This window comes from Parambassis ranga, chromosome 22, assembly GCF_900634625.1.
Source record: "Parambassis ranga chromosome 22, fParRan2.1, whole genome shotgun sequence".
In the NCBI taxonomy this organism is placed as follows: Eukaryota; Metazoa; Chordata; class Actinopteri; family Ambassidae; genus Parambassis; species Parambassis ranga.
The window spans coordinates 1164558-1184022 of NC_041042.1; the positions used below are offsets into that span (position 1 = coordinate 1164558).

Genomic DNA, 19465 nt, shown 5'->3' on the forward strand with positions numbered 1-19465 from the left:
CTGTTCATCCACTTAGTGAAGGTTTTCTTCTGGACCGCCATCCTCTGCTCCTGCAGCTCTCGCACTCGCCCGGCTCCATCCTCGTCCGGGTCCATCCTGATTGGCTGGAAATACACAGCATGTGTCAAAAAAGCTCATCTCTCTGTGAACACACCAACATTAAATCAGCTCCTGTAAATGTTTATAGATTGTTGTTTTGTCTTATTGTTGCATCTCAGTGCTGCATTAACCTGACTGTAAAACTGGGCTGGACACCCGGATGCAGCACTAAACTGGGTTCAGTCTTCACAAACATAACGTACTTGGAGTTGATTGGTAGTTACACATTAGGAGATGGCACGTGGAGTTCCTCAAGGCTCCATTTTGGGCCCTCTACATGCTCCAATCAGGTGAGATAAGAGAGAACAACTGAGTACCTAAACTGTGCAGGGGACACACACTGTTCTATGATTATGTACACATGCACAGAAAGCAGAGGTTTAACCCTTAATGTGTAGGTATTTGTGCTGCGACCATGTGTGTGTCAGCTGACTGGGTGAACTGAGCTGCCAGTTAACTTTCACAGAGTCAGCAGTATAACAGGACGCATTTTATTTTCCTTCATGCTGACAGGAGCAGTTACACCTCCAATACAGCACTGCTGTAAAAATTCCTGAGCTGCCATAACCACACCCACCATCGCTGTCATCGCTGTGTGTGTGTGTGTTGTTTTAATAGTGCTATAACTTTGCTGATCTTTGATTTCTTGGAGCGACACCAAACCTCAGACGTGCACCTTAACTTTCAGTCTGACTGAAGGAATCTGAGCCACAGATACATGAATGAATGACTCAGAAATACTCAGATATTTCACAAATATATAAATAACACAACAGTGTCAACAACATTCAATCATAATTAAATGATTAAATCCAGCCATCAGCCATTAACCCGCTTCGTCCTGCAGTGTGAATTTAAATCTTGAGTTTATGGGTAAATGATCTGGGAGCATTAGCAGCTTTTCTAGCACATTATTATTTCTGTTCCCACAAAATATTCATTCAAGAAAATCAATTCTAACCAAGTCACAACAGATAAATATAGATGTGATCCTACAAACAAATAAAACTGAAGGTTTATAGATTCATTCAAGAGCTTGAAGCAAGTCAACGGAAGACGTTCGGCTGCTTCATCAGGTCTGATTGGTTGGTTTATTTGATCACACACACATCAAACCTGTTTCCAGTCTTTATGCTAAGCTAAGCTGACTCTGACACTAGAGCAGGATCAGTCTAATATAGCCCTGCATGGTCCTGTAGTGCTAACAGTTAGCCGCACCGTCGCTAAAGTAACCTGCAGAGAATAAACCCTGCAGAGAGCTGCACAAGGAAACGTCTTCTCACCTCTCAGTCCGCTCGTTTACCTCAGACCGCCAGAGAATAGAGAGTCGCCTCCTGATCCGGAGAGCTGTGACAGAGCTGAGGTCACCCAGCCGTGTGTGTCCTCATGTGATGTGTGTTACAGGGACATAAACCTGACCTGGTGCACTGTGGGGACTTTCACCAGCTCTGATCAGGTGTGTCACTCAGCGGTGGAAGGTCCACTTTATGTCTGCAAGATATGAATGTAAGTCACTGCAGTGTCCTCGGAAGTGGGTGAAATGTGTGTGTGTGTGTGTGTGAACTTTGAAGCCATTGGATTTACAGCATGAACAGGTCCGCTCCTCTGACAGCAGCCGGCGAACAGCGCTGACAGAATGGACAAAAATAAAGACGCCACTCTGTTTCATTTTTAAACTTCACATTTTGTGGATTCACCATGATTCACAAAGAAGCCACACACAGGGGGCGCTGAGGAGACAGGGCTGTACATAAACACTCCGAGTCTGACCACTCCTGACCTTTGACCTGGCCTCAAACCAGGAAACGCCATTAACTTTAATGATTTACACTACAGTAAGTAGCAACATGACTTCAACACACACACACACAGACTTCCACTGCTGTTATTGTTGGGGCGCGATGGTCCTCATCGAGTCAACTAGGCCTGAAAGACCACCAGTCTGCCCCAGTGACCAATGAGAACACACTGACTGATCATGTGATTTTTTTTATAATTCTCACATTTGTAAACAAACCATGTTCTGCTGTAATGCTACGCTCTGCAGTCATACATACGTGGGTTGTTTTCATGTTTGAGAAGAGGAAAAGAGAAGAGATCCAATAACAACAGTGTGTGTTTCCTGTCTGAATCATAATTAATGACACACATCCATCGCTCATCCTGCCAACACAACCTCCCTGCAGCTCTGCAGGGAAACAGGATGTTATGCAACAACCACCGTTTGTCCTGGAAGACACACTGCAGACAGCGTCCACCGCCGCAGGAGAAAATAGTGCCCGAACCAGAAGAGACTGAACGAAGGTGCATCAAGGAGGAGGACTCAGCTTTAAGGCAGACATCAGTCACTGAGGGCGTCAATAAATGTGCTGTTTCTAATTCCTTCATGCTGGGTGGGTGAGTGAAAATCCACCCAGCATCCACCCATCATCCAACCATCCATCATCCATCCAACCATCCATCATCCATCCATCATCCAACCATCCATCCATCCACCCATCCATCATCCATCCATCATCCAACCATCCATCCATCCACCATCCATCATCCATCCATCATCCAACCATCCATCATCCATCCACCCATCCATCATCCATCCATCCATCATCCATCCAACCATCCATCATCCATCATCCATCCATCCATCCAGCATCCACCCATCATCCATCCATCCATCCATCCATCATCCATCCATCCATCCAACCATCCATCCATCATCCATCATCCATCATCCATCATCCATCTATCCATCCATCCATCCATCCATCCATCCATCCATCATCTAACCATCCATCCATCATCCAACCATCCAACCATCCATCATCCAACCATCCATCCATCCAACCATCCATCCATCCATCCAACCATCCATCATCCAACCATCCATCCATCATCCAACCATCCAACCATCCATCCATCATCCAACCATCCATCATCCATCCATCCATCCATCCATCCATCATCCAACCATCCACCCATTCATCCATCATCTAACCATCCATCCACCCATCCATCCATCCGGTCACAGAGGGGCTGCAGCCTAAAGGGGGCGGGGCCATCCTGAACAGGTCTAAGAGATAATTGAATATGAAACATGACAAAAGCACAAAATGGTCACATGACCTGGAAAATTGTTCCATTAAAAGTTCCATGAAACAAACTTTAGTTTAAAATACAAGAGGCCCTGAGCATCCAGCATGTGTACTGAATAAACTTTATTAGCTTGCAGCTCTGCTAACAGGACAAGAGGCGGAGCAACATCAGAACAACAAACATGTTCAGGTCCAAAAATAAAACATTCGGACAAATGAAAGTGTCATGGAATGTACAGTCACACTGAGAGACGCGTGTTTACTGCAGGACAGACAGGAAGGACGTTACACGAGTTCCCTTATGAAGAGACGACAGAGCGTCTCCCTTAAAATGACATTTATACACAACCAACAGAGAAGAGGTCTGACTGGATCAGGACACGATGTGTTAAACATATGAAGCTGTGTTCAGGCATCACTCATCCAGGTGTCCAGAGGAAGTGAGAGCAGAAACACACACCAACTGCTATTATTGCAATTTAAGGCTCCAGCCAACACAACACATGAATCTAATAAGATGGTTACTGCTCAGCTTGTGCGTTGAAGGCACTGACGTGAAGCGCTGCTGAGTCCTCGAGGACGAGCGCCGTCCCGTCATTGGATCAGAGGCTGAACTGAGAAGACGGGAGAGTCCCTCAGCGTTCAAATGAAAAGGCACCGCTGTGGAAATGTAGCCTTTGTCTTTCCTTCAGGAGTCTGTCCACCGTGGAGACACAAAGATACTGATGCTTCTGGATGTTTCCACATGGAGGAAAGTCTGCAGGCGGCAGAGGTCAGAGGTCACGGGTCTCCTCCTCACTGCTGCCGTTTACAATGTGAGGAAACCCAAACGAGCGGACACAGGAGCGTCCACCGTGACGTCTTTTCAGGACGCTAGCTGTCCCCTTGGACAAATTAACAGCGGGCTGCAGCCCCTGACCTTTGACCTCTCTGCAGACTGGCATGGAACTACACTGAATAACAGGTTCCTGTTTCCACACCCATGTGTGAGAAACTTGAAAGTATCATTTTAATTTTAAGACCTAAAAATATTTATGTATTCTTACATAACTCCTTATTTTACTTTCTTTTATTTAAACTGTGAGAAAAAATATAAGTGCTTCTTTTTTAATTTTCAGAAGTGATTTGTTTCTGCTTCTATCGGAGAATTGAACCAAATCTAAGCTTCAAAAAAATTAATTACAATTAAAAATGCTCCAGAAACAAAGAGTCCACTCCAACCAGACTCAGTCCAAACATAAAGTCCTGTCCTCCTCAGCAGGACGCCATGATGGAGTCACTGTGAGCAGCAGTCACATGACCAACACTCAGAGTCTCTGTCTGACCTGCAGCTGATCTCTGTCTGAACACCTGAGTGATTCTGCACACACACTCTGACTGCAGACAGGATGGAGCTGACCAATCAGAGCACTCTGGCTGATCATGTGACCGGACCTGCTCATAGTTTGAGTGCATTCATAGATAAAGCGTGATTTTCTGTGTGGCTAAAAGCAGAAATATGTGCAGATTTTGACACATTCTTGAGGAAAAGTTTGCATTTTTTCATCACTTTCTTGATTGTGGTAACATTAAAGCACAACAGGACAAGCAGACGAGGTACACAAGGCAGGAAGTTGGTTATTTCTCATTGCCCTTTCAAAATAAAAGTCTCAGAATGTGGCTACATTAGGTAGTAAAGTTGTCACTTTTCTTCTTTGGTGCGTTTGAAGCAGCTGAATTGTTCAAAAGATGTTTGGTGTGTGCGATGAGCTCCTGTCTGACCTTTGACCTTCAGCTGAACAGCAGCTGGGCGTTGACCTGTGCTGTTTGTTTTACATTTGGACACCCTCCCGCTCCATCAGTCTCCGGGGCGCCCTGTCGGAGCTCTAGTCCTCGGTGTGGTTGTACAGGGCGTCTGCGGTGTGGTTTTTGCGGTGGCCCGGCGGCACCAGATGCTCGGGCAGGTCGGTGGGCAGCTCGTAGCCCTCCAGTTTGATCTTGATGAGGTGCTGGGCGAGGGCGAACTCCTCGTCGTCTAGCATGCCGTCGTGGTCACAGTCGGCCAGCTTCCAGATCTTTCCCAGCACGGTGTTGGGCAGCCGCGAGTTCATCATCTCCTTCTTGGCGTTGACGCCAGTGATCTTGCCATTGACGGGCATCAGAGTGTAGAAGATCTCGTCATAGCGGTGCTTGTCGCGGCTGACGATCCAGTCCTCAGCATCGGCCCCGGCACTGATGCCCTCACCGTAACCCTGCCCGAAGGGCCCGTCCTGGGAGCCCTCGAAGGCGCCGCCGGACACCATGGCTGGAGGCTGCTTGGACTCCTCCTCCCGGATCATGGCCATCAGGACGGCGATCTTTGTGGCCAGCATCTTATCCACCGACTCGATCAGCTTCACCTTCAGAGACGGGAACTTGCTGAAGTCGTAGTGCTGCAGCATGTCCTGCAGGAGAAGAAGAAGAGACTGATGAGGTCTGTCATATGCTCAGCTCTCAGCAGCCAATCCTCTCTCTGCACTGCATGTCTCTGCTGGACCTCTGCTCTGATTGGTCATTCACCTTTTGTCTGTCTTAACGTCAGACCTGGGACAAGCTGCAGTTCCTCTCTGCTGCTGACAGAGGGCGATAAGAAGCTGACTGGCTGAGCTAGACCTCCTGCTCGCTGCAGCTGGACGCAGCATCCTGCTGACCCGAGCATCAGCACAGCATGAGTCTCAGAGTGTGTGTGTGTGTGTGTTGCAACATAAGACTTTTAGTACCACATTAATGTAACTTAATGGGTTGAAAGAAGGACTTCCTGTCACTCAATCCTGTAGCATTTACGTTTTCAGAACAAATGAAAAATGAAAAATATGACGTTTAAACAAAACTGAAGGATTTTTTCATGAAAACTCCTTAAAAAACTTAAAAGTTTAAAAATGAGATGATAATTCATCAAATTTGACTTGAAAAAGTGAATGAATGCAAAATAACAACAATAATCTCAGTTACTAGTGATAAACATCGGCCTGTATGTGACCCTGACAGAAAAACAACTGTTAACTGAAGTCACAGATAAAATGTGTTTGTGTCCATCCCAGCTGAACACACACCTCACCGGGGAACGGAAAAATCTCACCAACACGCCAATAAATACACACACACACACACACACCTGCAGAGCAGCATCTCTCTGCAGGCCTCACACTCCAGCTGCAGAGCGGTGCACTCTGTCCCTGACGTCAGGAGAACATTTCTTCGTGTTGTTTTCTGACAGGAATCAGATCTTTTTATCATTTTTCAGCCTCTGTGTCATCATGGCCGCGGAAACCGAGCACTCCCTGCTTCTGTCACATGTTATCAGGCATACACGGAGTTATTGTTGGAACTGATTTGTTGCCGTCAGTGGTGAGGGCGTCTGAAACCTGTTGTGTGTTTGTGTGTGCAGCGCCCCCTGCTGTGACGTGTACCTGCATCTTGCCGACGTTGGGGAAGTCTCCGGGGCTGATGTGATGCTCCCTCTGCAGGATGGTGTAGATCTCCGGCAGCCTCATGATCAGCTCCTCCTTCTTCTTCTCCCGCCCAAACAGAGACGGCATCTCCTTCTTCAGGTAGCTGATGATGTAAGCGTGCACCTGTGGGGGGCGGAGTCAGCACTTTAAAATGTGGCGGCAGACAGGAAACCTCACTTCTTCACCTCTTATTGTTTTTATGGACGGAAACACTCGACAGTTCCTCGAAAGGGAAGAACACACACAGACACAGACACACACACACAGACACAAACAGACACACACAGGCACACACAGACACACACCTCCTGCCGTGTGTGTTCCGTTCAACAACATTGTTGTTTATACAAGAGTTTCCTCAATCACTGAGACAGGAAGGTGCTGCAGGTTCGACACAAACATTCCAGCACCTTCTGTCTCGTGACTTCAGACCTTTATCGATCGCTCTCTGTCTCAAAGAGGACTTTTTATATTGAATCATATTTGCCACATTTTTTAATTTCTTCATTAGAAAGAAATCTTATTTGACTGAATTTGTTATCGTCACATCAGTGCTGCTGTGTCAAAGCTCATATAAATGATGCAGTTTTCTGGCTGCAATAAAGCTTCTATACTGACGGAAGCTAAAACAAAACACAACAGGTCTGAGCAAAATAAAAGGAAAAATAAAGTCTGGATGATGATTAGTGCAACAAAAACAGGAGGAGGAGGAGGAAGGAATGCCAGAGTGCAGGAGGACCGTAAGCTCTTCATATAAGGCATGATGGGAGGTGGAAGGAAGGGAGGGGCTACAGATGGAGGGTGTGAGGTCACTCACGGTGCCACAGAACCTCAGGGCCAATGATCAGGGGTTGATCCAGGGAGGAAGAACAAAAATAAGCTGTGATTTATGAGCGGGGGGTGAAGGTCGCTCACGTCGCGTCATTTTTAAGACGTTTGTTTGTCAGAAACCAAAAATATCTTCTGTTCTGTACACAGTGTGTCAGAGAGCTGGGTGACAGATAACCTGACCACACCGAGGGAAGACTCCACCTGACAGCAGACTCACAACACAAAAAAACACGACACAAAAAAGAAAGCAGCGACCTCTGAGGCCAAACTGCAGTGCCTTTAGTGTCCACCAGAGGCTGGCTCCATCCACTCCTCCAACCTCACAGCAGATATAAAAGTTCCTTTTTATCACAGCTGCTGCACCTCTCAGCTCCACCTGCTCCACCTCTGTCTCTGTGCTCGGATTAACAGGAGTTCAGGTGGATTCAGGTTCTGCTCACAGGACGCCACAGCCTCACACAGACTGAGACCAGCCCTTCATCCAACTACTAAACCTCTGAAGACAAAAACCAACGTTACACCATGAAAACAAGAATAAAACCCTCACATGCTGCTCTGCAGAACTCTGCCCTGATTCTACTCTTCGGGACATAGGTCTTACTGACATGAAACTAAAAATGTCTTTTAAAAGTCATTTGCAGGTTTCCTGCTCCACCCTCACAGCTCCAAACATGACTGACATACAGAAACACACAAATTCACAGAAGCTGGACTCCAGGATCTGACTCAGACTTTAAATTTAGTGGCACTTCTGCTTCCTGACTCCTCAGAAAAACATGAAGGTTTCGATTCCTGACCATAAAGGCTCTGCTTCCTCCTAACACCTTCTAATAATCTCCAGATCCCCTGCGACCGATCAGATATCACCAAACATTCCCACAGCGGCGGTCCGAGAGTTAACTCCAAACACAACACGCGACTTCCTGTCTCACCTTCGCCAGCCTCGCTCTCTTGATGAGGTCATTGAGTTTACGCAGGGCGGCGTTCCTGGGAAGGCTCTGGATGTCCCGGAACAGGTCCTGAGACTCAGCCTCAAACAGGCGCCTGAGGAGAGGACGGTGAGTGAGTGAAGTGAGGCCATGATGAATCACATGATTACACAGCTGAGCGGCGCCGACCTGTTCTCCGTGTTCTGCAGCGGTTTGGCCCAGAAGGAGCCCAGGTAAACCCTCGCCACCTCCGGAGTGTTGATCACCTTCCCCAGCGACCACATGAGGGCGCCGTACACCCGCATCAGCTGCTGTGTGTCCACCTGAGGGCGCAGGTGAGCAGGGGGTCAGACTGACTCGGGCGGGTGCTGTTCGCTGCGTGGCGGTCGGACCTACCTGGTCGGCCTTGTTGAGGACGACTCGGATCTTGTCGTCTTGTCCTTTGAAGGCTTTGATGGCCTCGGAGAACTCGTCGGAGATGTCCAGTTTGTGGGCGTCGAACAGCAGGATGATCCGGTCCACCCGCTCCCCGAACCACCGCAGCACCTCCGAAAAGTCGTAGCCTGTCAACAGGAAGGACAGAACTTATTTTAACTTGTTTGTATCGACTCATGAGGATGTTTGGTGCCTCTACTGAGCATGCTCAGAAAGCCAAATTACACACCCTGTAAATATGAAGCTGAGCTAAAAATGTAAGTAATGGAAAATTACAGAGCACTGTGCAGACTGTGAAGCTAAGAAGAAGCACACACAGACACACACACACGCACGCACGCACACACACACACACACACACAGACACACACACACATGCACACATGCACGCACGCACGCACACACAGTGCATATCAGCATATCAGCTGCTGGACTATGACTTTAAATTGAGTGTGTGTCTGTCTGTGTGTGTCTCTGCGTGTGTGTCTGTGAGTGTGTGTGTGTGTGTGTGTGTGTGTGTGTGTGTGTGTGTAAGCTGATCTGTGGCAGTCTGCTCTGGGTGTGGTTCCTCTGAAACTGGGTGACACAAAGGCTTTAAATCTGGAGGAGGATTTTACTTTTACTTCATCCTGTCCTGTTACAAAGTTTAACTCACAATCTGACCAGGACATGGGGACAAAACAACTTAATTTAACCCCTTGTTTTTTCTCGTGTTGATCGACTCTCACTGTGAAGCAGGATTTTAAAGATGTGGTGATGAATGGAGCTGTTACAGCCAAGATATCCCTCAAAAAGCAGCACTTGAACGCAGCACAAGACGAATGGCTGACCAGCACCTGTGTGAAAGTAACTCTCTGCACCAGCAGGTGGCAGCAGTCTGAATTTGGTAGGGAAACAGAGGTCAATCGGCCAATCAGAAAATAGAATTTCTTGTTGCCGGGTGAGGTCTGAGGTCCATGAACATGCTGCGGATGTCAGCAGCGACGCTGCACTGAAACCAGTCTGGTCTTTAATCTGACCTTTAAAATCTAGAGTTTACACTGCACACACACAGACACACACACACACACCTGATACAGGCCGCCTAGCGGAACACACACACAGAAACACCTTCAGCAAACACACACATGTTCCAAACGGGACTCTAAAATATCAGATCTGCTGACGACGGCGAGGCCAACCCGAGCAGCACGGTGACCCCGCAGTGATGAAACAGTCCTGCATCACCTCTCTGTGCACAGTCACAACACACCTGAGTGTTTGTGGACACAACACACACACACACACACACTGATGCAGCGAAGAGGCCAGCCTCCATTCTTTAACTCCGAAAACACAAAGAAGCTGCAGACGAGCTTTCATTGATCGACTCGTCCTCACAGCCTGGACTCCAGTCCTTCCTGCTGTTGGACTCATTCCAGCCTGGAAAGGTCTGCTCATGAATAAATGATGGTGCCAGCACAGAGATCAGAGGAGTCCCCCACCACCACCACCACCACCACCACCACCCACAGCTTCAGGTTTCATGACAGCTTCAGGTGTGTGGTTCATGTTTGTCCCAGGACACGCAGCGCTGAGCGGTAAACACCGTCATCAGCCGGGAGGTTTCCTGCACCTACGAGACTCGTCACAGCCACATGATGATGATGAAGAGTCAGACGGACAGAGACAGGCGGACAGGTCACCTGAGAGACAGGCGGACAGAGACAGACGGACAGGTCACCTGAGAGACAGGCGGACAGAGACAGACGGACAGGTCACCTGAGACACAGGCGGACAGGTCACCTGAGAGACAGGCGGACAGAGACAGACGGACAGGTCACCTGAGAGACAGGCGAACAGAGACAGACGGACAGGTCACCTGAGACACAGGCGGACAGGTCACCTGAGAGACAGGCGGACAGAGACAGACGGACAGGTCACCTGAGAGACAGGCGGACAGAGACAGACGGACAGGTCACCTGAGAGACAGGCGGACAGAGACAGACGGACAGGTCACCTGAGAGACAGGCGGACAGGTCACCTGAGAGACAGGCGGACAGGTCACCTGAGAGACAGACGGACAGGTCGCCTGAGAGACAGGCGGACAGGTCACCTGAGAGACAGGCGGACAGAGACAGACGGACAGGTCACCTGAGAGACAGGCGGACAGAGTCAGACGGACAGGTCACCTGAGAGACAGGCGGACAGGTCACCTGAGAGACAGGCGGACAGAGTCAGACGGACAGGTCACCTGAGAGACAGGCGGACAGGTCACCTGAGAGACAGGCGGACAGAGTCAGACGGACAGGTCACCTGAGAGACAGGCGGACAGGTCACCTGAGAGACAGGCGGACAGAACAGCCTCCTGCTGGGTTAGTGGTGGGTAATTCCTCTGATACGAGCTGCGATTGTTCTCTGCTAATATCACAGGAGTCTGATTACTTCACGGTTCACTTCCTTAAAGAAGGAAATGCCTTCAGTCCAACAATGCGGCTTCCTCTGCCGCGCGGCGACAGGCTGGACTAAACCCTCAGACCAAATCAACAACTGCTGCAGGGGTCGCCATGGCAACACTCTGCCGTCTGACGCCACCCTCTGACGATGGGCTGGCAGCAGATCAGCCTGAACGGTTTGGGACCAGAACCAAGCGGGCAAACAGCAGCTCCACCCTGCAGCTCCACCCAGCAGCTCCACCCAGCAGCTCCACCCTGCAGCTCCACCCTGCAGCCACCAACATCTGCCAACCAAACATGCTGCTGTGGTGACTCCATAAACAGCCCAAACGCCACATGGTACCGCAAACACAAAGAAGTTAACCGGGAACATCTGTGCTGTAAACAATCAGACTCACTCACTCTTTAACTTCACCCAAAATTATTATAGTGTTAGAAACGTGCCCGGTAAGGTCCAGACCCATCAGCGTCCTCTGTGGCTTGTCTCCTCTATCAGCTGATTGGTTGAAGTGTAGGTGGTAAACACGCCTTCCTGTGATGGCCTCTTACTGTGTACTGGACACCAGTCTGCAGAAAATCATCCACAGAAACATGGATGCTGGTTGGTGTTTGGGAGGCGTCGCACTGAAGGAAGTTCTGAATCAATCAGAACGAATCCCTCTGGGAAAGGATCGACAGGAGATGTGTCTTCAGTGCACTTCAACATGATCTCACATGCAGCGGATCAAAACAAACATGGAGGCCGACGTGTGTGCGCAGCAGGCGGTGTGTGTGGAGCAGCTGCAGAACACACAGCATCAAGATCAGATGAAGCATTCCTGAGCAGCAGCGCTGATCTCACCGAGCTTAACCGTCAGCGACGTGTGCGTCTGTGTTGAGTCACAGCTGGCACGTCCAGCGTCTTCAGGAGGAATTTAACCCTCAGCTGAGCAGCTCTAAACGCTTCCAGATGGAGGGAAAGCACCCGCCGCACAGCAGAATCCTCCATCCATACGTCCAGCAGCCGCCCAGCTGAGGCGCGCAGCTGATGGCGTCATCCGTCCAGGCTGACTCAACGCGAGGGCAACGAGGACACAGAGGACACAGAGGACACAGAGGACGGTTTCTGCAGCAAACGTTTGTTTAGTTTGGATTATTTGTCCATTTAAACATCGGCTGCACGCTGCTGCTTGTCCTGTGAACAGCTTGGTGCTGCATGCTGCCAGATCTCCCTCCACAGAAAGACTCTGTATCTGAGCATCCATCTGTCATCGACCTCACAAATCTCCTCCGTCCTCCCCCCCTGAGGGAACACTATACGGGCTCTTTATGAGACCGTCGTACAGGGAACTTGAGGGGACCTCTGATGGTTCCCTGAGGGACTCCTGCAGGCTGGTTTGTGAGCAACAGGACTGTTTCCCACAGAGCAGTGACGACAGGAGAGCAGCGTCAGGAAGCTCAGATTGTAGTCCGACTTATGTAACGGTGATGGTTCAGCTCCACACCCAGCATCTTACACAAAACCCTCAACAAGGTCCCAGACTGTGTCAGCTACACAACTCATCGGAGTTAGTCTGTTAGCAGCGTCCATGTGTAAAGAAGACCTAAACCCAGATGGTCCTCATCCCGGTCTGTCCACTGATGTTCCAGAGTCAGCTGTTCAACATGTAGTTTGTACGTTTTACACGAACAGGAAGAGGAAGTCTGAGCGTCACTGTACACCAGTGACCGTGCAGATGTTTAACTGTTACTGTGGAGTTCTCCGTTTCACATCTGCATTTATAAACTGTGTGGTTTCACTCACGGAAACAGGCCGAGGGACAGAACAGGAAGTGAGACCGAGAGAAAAAAAAAAGAGTCAAATATGTCTCATGTGGTTTTTCCCCTCTATAGAAATCTCTGAAAAGTCGTTTATCAGACTCTCAGCTCAGCTTTGAACTTGACTGTGGAGGTCAGCGGCTCTCTGACTGCTTACAATGTGAGGAAGTGAAAGAATCTCAAGGACTATTATGCAACTACACTCGCACACACACACACACACACACACACACACTGGCACACACAGGTTTCATACCTCTACTGATTCGTTGTTTCTCTCCAGACAGGATACCCGGAGTGTCGATGATGCTGATGCTCTGCAGAACCTGATTGGGCATCTGAGAGCAGATGAACCTGAAACACACACACAGACACACACACACACACAAACACAGACACACACACACACACACACACACAAAAGAAAAGAGAGTGAGGATCCATATTTCAGTGTCTGTAACATGTCAGGGCTGCATCCATGCAGAGCTGTTTAAATCATAGCTTTAGCTCAGAAACCAATCAGCCAGTAATGACCTCACCACCCAAGCTAAGCTAGCTAGCACCAGCATTTATCTGGGGACTTTTTAATGTTAGCCTATTGCTGTATTGTTGGTCTTTCAGCTTAATTAGCCCTCCAGATCAATCCCAAGAGTGTGGAGCTGCTCAGTGTTAGCAGCTGAGCTAACGACACGGAGCCAGGAGCTGCGACTTCACTGCAGCCCCAGGCTGAGGACGCCCTCTGTGACATCACAGTCTGGACACAGTGTTCAGAGGGACATAGAGTTTCCTGCACTCTGCTTCAGAGAACATGTTGTAAAACCTCCGTCACCTCAGAGATACATTTAGCAGCAGCTATAAATCGCTTCGGTGCGTCGGCTCGACGGCTGGCGGCGGGAAAAAACAAAACCAAGGCACTGACACACGGTGACGCACACACACTTCCTCCTGGAAACAACAGCTTATTGTGGAGGGTTCCTCCTTCTACTGGAAGATGGTTTAAGGAATGGCAGCACAGGTACACACACACACAGACTCACACTCACACACACACACACAGACTCACACTCACACAAACAGTTCGAGGGTCGACTGTCCGTCCACTTCCTCCCTGCCGCTGTCAGAAATATTTCTGGACAGAGGAAATATGTTTGGAGCAGAGTGTTTTCAGCTATATTTAAACTGGAACCTGACAGGTTCCTGTGTGTGTGTGTGTGTGTGTGTGTGTGTGTGTGTGTGTGTGTGTGTGTGGGGTGAAGGAGGTCACTTCCCACGTTGTAAATGTTTTGAGGAAAGCAGTGACAGCAGAGGAGGTGAGGGGTGCTCGTGTGCAGATAAGGAAAGGTCTGGTTTTAGGCCTGGGTGGAGGTGGTGGAGGAGGTGGTGATGCTGAACATGATGGACTATAAAGTGTGGGAGCAATAGTCGTGTTCAGAAATATTTAGGTTGGACGATCATCCAGATGTGTCACACACCTCTGAGCATGCTCAGATGTGCTGCTCCTACTTTCCACATTTAGTTGAGTGTGTGTGTGTAGTACCACACTCTGTCCACTACACCACAAACAGCACCAGCTAGCGCTAACATAGCTACACCGTTAGAGGGGGGGGTATTTCTCAGTATTTAGCAGTTAGCAGGTGGCTAACAGGTAACTCGAGGCGCACCTCTGACTGGCAGGTCAACGACAGCGAGGCGGCCCGGCGAAGGCTTCGTCTGATCCTTGTGGAGGAGCAGAGGTGGAACACACCTCCAGTCTGTGTGGGAGGGGCCTCTGACAGGAAGCTCAGAGTGGCGGGGAGGTGAGGTGGCCCCAGTGCACTCTGGGTGTTACAGTGTTCGGTCCCTTCTGGATTCTGGCTGACGGAGCTGTGGGTGTGTGTCTGAACCGTCTGCAGCTCCAACATGCATCATCAGAAAAACGACCTGAGTGGAATTATGGGTAAGGGTCGAGGTGTGGGCGGAGCTCGGAGGCTTTTAGTGTCACATCAGTCGGTTTGTTCCTCCTCTGTGTCGGAGTCAGATTATTAAACATGTCTGAGGGTCAGCGGGGAGGTGAAGGATCAGACTTAACCCTTCACAGACCTCTGCATCGCTTGAACCTGCGGCGGCTTCACTCTGCACGCCAGACGCTCGAGCAGCCTGAAAGCGGCGTGAGTCTTTACCTGTTGAGGAAGGAGTTTCCAAACGCGTTCAGTTTCCTGAAGGGCTTCTTGGGGTCCACCACCAGGGCGTTGCCGGGGACGACGCCCTCGTTCTCACCGTACATCACAGCGATAAAGCCGTCGGTGGTCGGCTCCGGACCAATCCGCATCCCCGGAAAGTCCTGCTCCAGCAGATACCTGACAGAAAGAGTCAGCAGCATTTAATAACTGGTCATAACATTTTAAATTAATTCTTTTAAAGGTTGAGGAAAAGTTCAGGAAACGTTCGGTTTGTCACAGATTTTTTAAAAAGTATTTCTGACTATTTGGAAAATGAGTTACTGAGAAAAACCTGGAGCTGTTCTGGGTTTGAGCCGGAGGGTTTTCTGACAGATCTGGATCATGGAGCTCTGTTGATCTTCCTGCTGGGTTCATGGACCGACTGCTGCTCTAACATCAGATCTGTGTCTGAATTGCTTCCACAGGAAGTCACAGATCTGCTGCCAAAACAAACCCTGAGATGATCCGACACAAACAGACGGGCCGCCTGTCAGGGACGAGCTGCGCCTGCACAAAACGCCTTTTCCTCCGCTCTCATCTCCACACCGACCCCCTCGTCCCCTCGCCGTCAAAGAAGTGAGAAGAGGAAGGAAGGGAGGGAAGATGGCCGCCGAGCATCTCTGTCCTCTCACTTCCTGACTTTCAGAACGGCAAAGACATCAAAGAGGGGACGAGGATGGACAACAGCCGCAGAGCTTGTTATGATATGAAGCCTCAAACCACACCTGCCGCCATTTGACCACTTCCTGATTTCAGACACCTCAGACAGACTCTGAGTGTTGGTCATGTGACTGCTGCTCACAGTGACTCCATCATGGCGTCCTGCTGGGAGCTGAGGAGGACAGGACTTTGTGTTTTTAGACTTGGTTAGAGGCACCTCAGACACATGTGGTCAAATAAGGCAGAGATTACTGGAGTCCTCGAGGTGTTTACGCAAGAGGTTTCACTTCTGTCAGAGAGGAAGGAGAAGAAAATAATGTTGACTCTGCAATTTACTGGCAACATGTTCCCATGATTCATAGCTTTCCTCGGGGCTGGGCTGTCTTCGCAGGAAGAAGCACCTCCGGCTGCATTTGGTTAAATCCACAATAATCCCAGCGCAAGACGACCGGGTCTAAATCTGAGCAGAGTCTCACTTAGCTTTAATAGAGTCTAAACAATCCCTGACACACACACAGACACACACACAGACAGACACACACACAGACAGACAGACAGACACACACACAGACAGACAGACACACACACAGACAGACACACACACACACACAGACAGACAGACAGACAGACACACACACACACACAGACACACACACACACAGACAGACACACACACACAGACACACAGACAGACAGACACACACACACACACACACACACAGACACACACAGACACACACACACAGACACACAGACACACACAGACAGACACAGACACAGACACACACACAGACACACACAGACAGACACACACACAGACAGACAGACACACACACACAGACACACAGACAGACAGACACACACACACACACACACACACAGACACACACACAGACAGACACACACACAGACACACACACAGACAGACACACACACACACAGACACACACAGACACACACACAGACACACAGACACACACACACACAGACACACACAGACACACACACACACACACACAGACACACACACAGACACACACACACAGACACACAGACACACACACACACACACAGACACACAGACACACACACACACACACAGACACACAGACACACACACACACAGACACACACAGACACACACACACACACAGACACACACAGACACACACACACAGACACACACACACAGACACACACACACACACACACACACAGACACACACACACACACAGACACACACAGACACACAGACACACAGACACACACACACACAGACACACACAGACACAGACACACACACACAGACACACACAGACACACAGCATCCTTCTGTGTGGATGCCATGATGTCACTGATAATCAGGAAGTGCTGAGCAGAGGCGGCCTGTGTCAGTGATGGCGGACAAACCGCACACAGGCATTAACAGAGTTATGGTTATATTAGAGCGACTGATCGGCCGATCCTATTGGCTGAATCCAGCCTGGCTCCGCCTTAAATCAGCTGTAATGACAGCGTGATGTGAGCAGCTGATGTCTGACAGCTCAGAGTGTTTTCAGGCTGTGCTGTGGACACATGCAGCTAACGTGGCTCAGCTCAGCCACAGCCTGTGTAATAACGGAGCCGTCAAACGAGGCAGCTGCAGGATGTTTGCTCCTGGGGCTGCTTCATGCTCCGCTGCTCAGACTCAGACCCACTGAACCAGCAGCAGCTCCTCCACAGCCCCGTGAAGCTGTCAGATTACTCCACCTGTAATCTGACTCGTCATCTGTAATCTGCTCTCTGTGTCTTTTAATCTGGCTCTGATTACAGAAAACTCTTCAATCTGAATATTGTTTTGTTTAAAAATAATCTGATAACAGAGAGAGCCAAGTGTCCCTGAACGCACCACAGATTAAACAGCGTGAGCATCAGCAGCAGGGACTGAAGGGTTGCTGGTTCGAATCCAGTTTACCTCAACTACAGCTCATTTAAATCATCTTGTGGAGACTCAGCCACACCTCAGCACATCTGACCCAGTCAGCTCGGCCCCTTGGTTTCCTGGTGACCCATATGATCTGTGTGTATCTTCCAAACAAAGGAGCTTTGGTGAGTTTGGAATCAGACGAATTTAACAGCAGCCTTCATCCGTGTGTCTGACGTGTTTCGTTACTCTCTGCGTTACTTTTTCCTCCGGTTTAAAAGCATAAGAATCAAACGCGTGATGTTTCCTCTGCGGTCCGGCGTGTTTCTCTACAGGCGGTTTAAAGAGCCTGACCTGGCGCGGCTCTCCGCCCTCTCTACACCCCCTGACAGGGATCATCGGCTCCGGGCTTCCTACCTGATGAAGGTGGTCTTTCCGGTGGAGTACTGGCCGACCAGCAGCACCATGGGCTTGCTCTGGAAGTCGGCGGCCTCCAGCGCCGGGGAGTGGAAGTCATGGAAGAGGTAGGTCTCCTCCAGCGGCAGCAGCTTCTTGGTGTAGAGGGTCTGCAGCCCCTCCGTCACGGTCTGGTACATCTCTCCTTCCTTGTTGCGGCCGCCCTGCTCCTGTTTGACCCAGCTGAACATGATCCCCGCGGCTCTCTGACGCGCTGCGCACACTTCCCTGTTTCGATGTTTCCAAATGTTTGCGGCTCTGCGCGCTGCGTCCTTCAGCCTGAGCGGAGGGAAGTGTGTGTGTGTGTCTGTGTGTGTGTGTGTGTGTGTGTGGCACCTGGGAGTCTCCGCTCGGGACACACTGCCTCCTCTGTGCGCGGCTGCGGGAGGGGTGTGTGTGTGTGTGTGTGTGTGTGTGAGCGCTGCTACCTGCGGGCACCGCCCTTCCCCTCCCCCCAGCGACGATGCAACACACACACACACACACACACACACATTAAACCAATAGAAGTATTTACAGTATTTTCATTCTGCGACTGCGTCACTGGCTGATCCTCGTGCTCAGGGGCCTCGGGGCCAGCGCGGGGCCCCTGCTGACCCTCACACATCAGTTCATTCTTCAGGCTGTTGCAACATGCAGGCGGCTGTAGAGGACTGAAACACGGTCTGTTCTAAGTGAAAATACCTAAAAGCCTCTGCACCGCAACAGATGATAAAACACAAAAACTCACATCAGAAAATCAATTAATTACAAAGTAAACACGTCAGCAGCCAACAAGAAAAACATCCTCAACAACATGCTCAATCATAAGTCCTTATTGACTGTAAGTTTAGAAATGGATTAGAAAAATGATGCCTTCAGAGACTGTTAGGAATCATTTCTAATTATTTAAAATCATCTGAAACCTGTTGTCTGATCATTATTCATCTGTTCATCACATGCGCCTCCAATCTGATCTGTAGCACCTCCGTCACAGCAGCAGTCACTGATGCTCTATGTTAACTACTGACCTCTGGCGCCCCCTGCCTGTTGGAGTCTGACTCTGACAAATATATCACTATTACAAACTGCTTAAAGGTCCAAGTGTTCTGCTGCAGAGGAGCCTGAGGACTCCAACTCCTCCCTACTCACTGTTGTGTGTGTTGGGCACTTTACCTGC

At 49.6% G+C, this 19465-nt stretch overlaps 1 protein-coding gene across 1 annotated transcript; it reads right to left on the minus strand.

Moving 5' to 3' along the window:
• Positions 1 to 3295: 3295 nt before the first annotated feature.
• On the minus strand, positions 3296 to 18722 carry ehd4 (EH-domain containing 4). The gene is made up of 8 exons (XM_028395550.1): positions 18268 to 18722; positions 15248 to 15424; positions 13345 to 13442; positions 8818 to 8984; positions 8611 to 8744; positions 8425 to 8536; positions 6620 to 6784; positions 3296 to 5614 (listed from the first exon to the last, which is right to left on the minus strand). Exons 1-8 carry the CDS (start codon positions 18495 to 18497, stop codon positions 5057 to 5059), a joined length of 1641 nt encoding a protein of 546 aa, XP_028251351.1. The 5' UTR covers positions 18498 to 18722; the 3' UTR covers positions 3296 to 5056.
• Between the last annotated feature and the right edge of the window lie 743 nt (positions 18723 to 19465).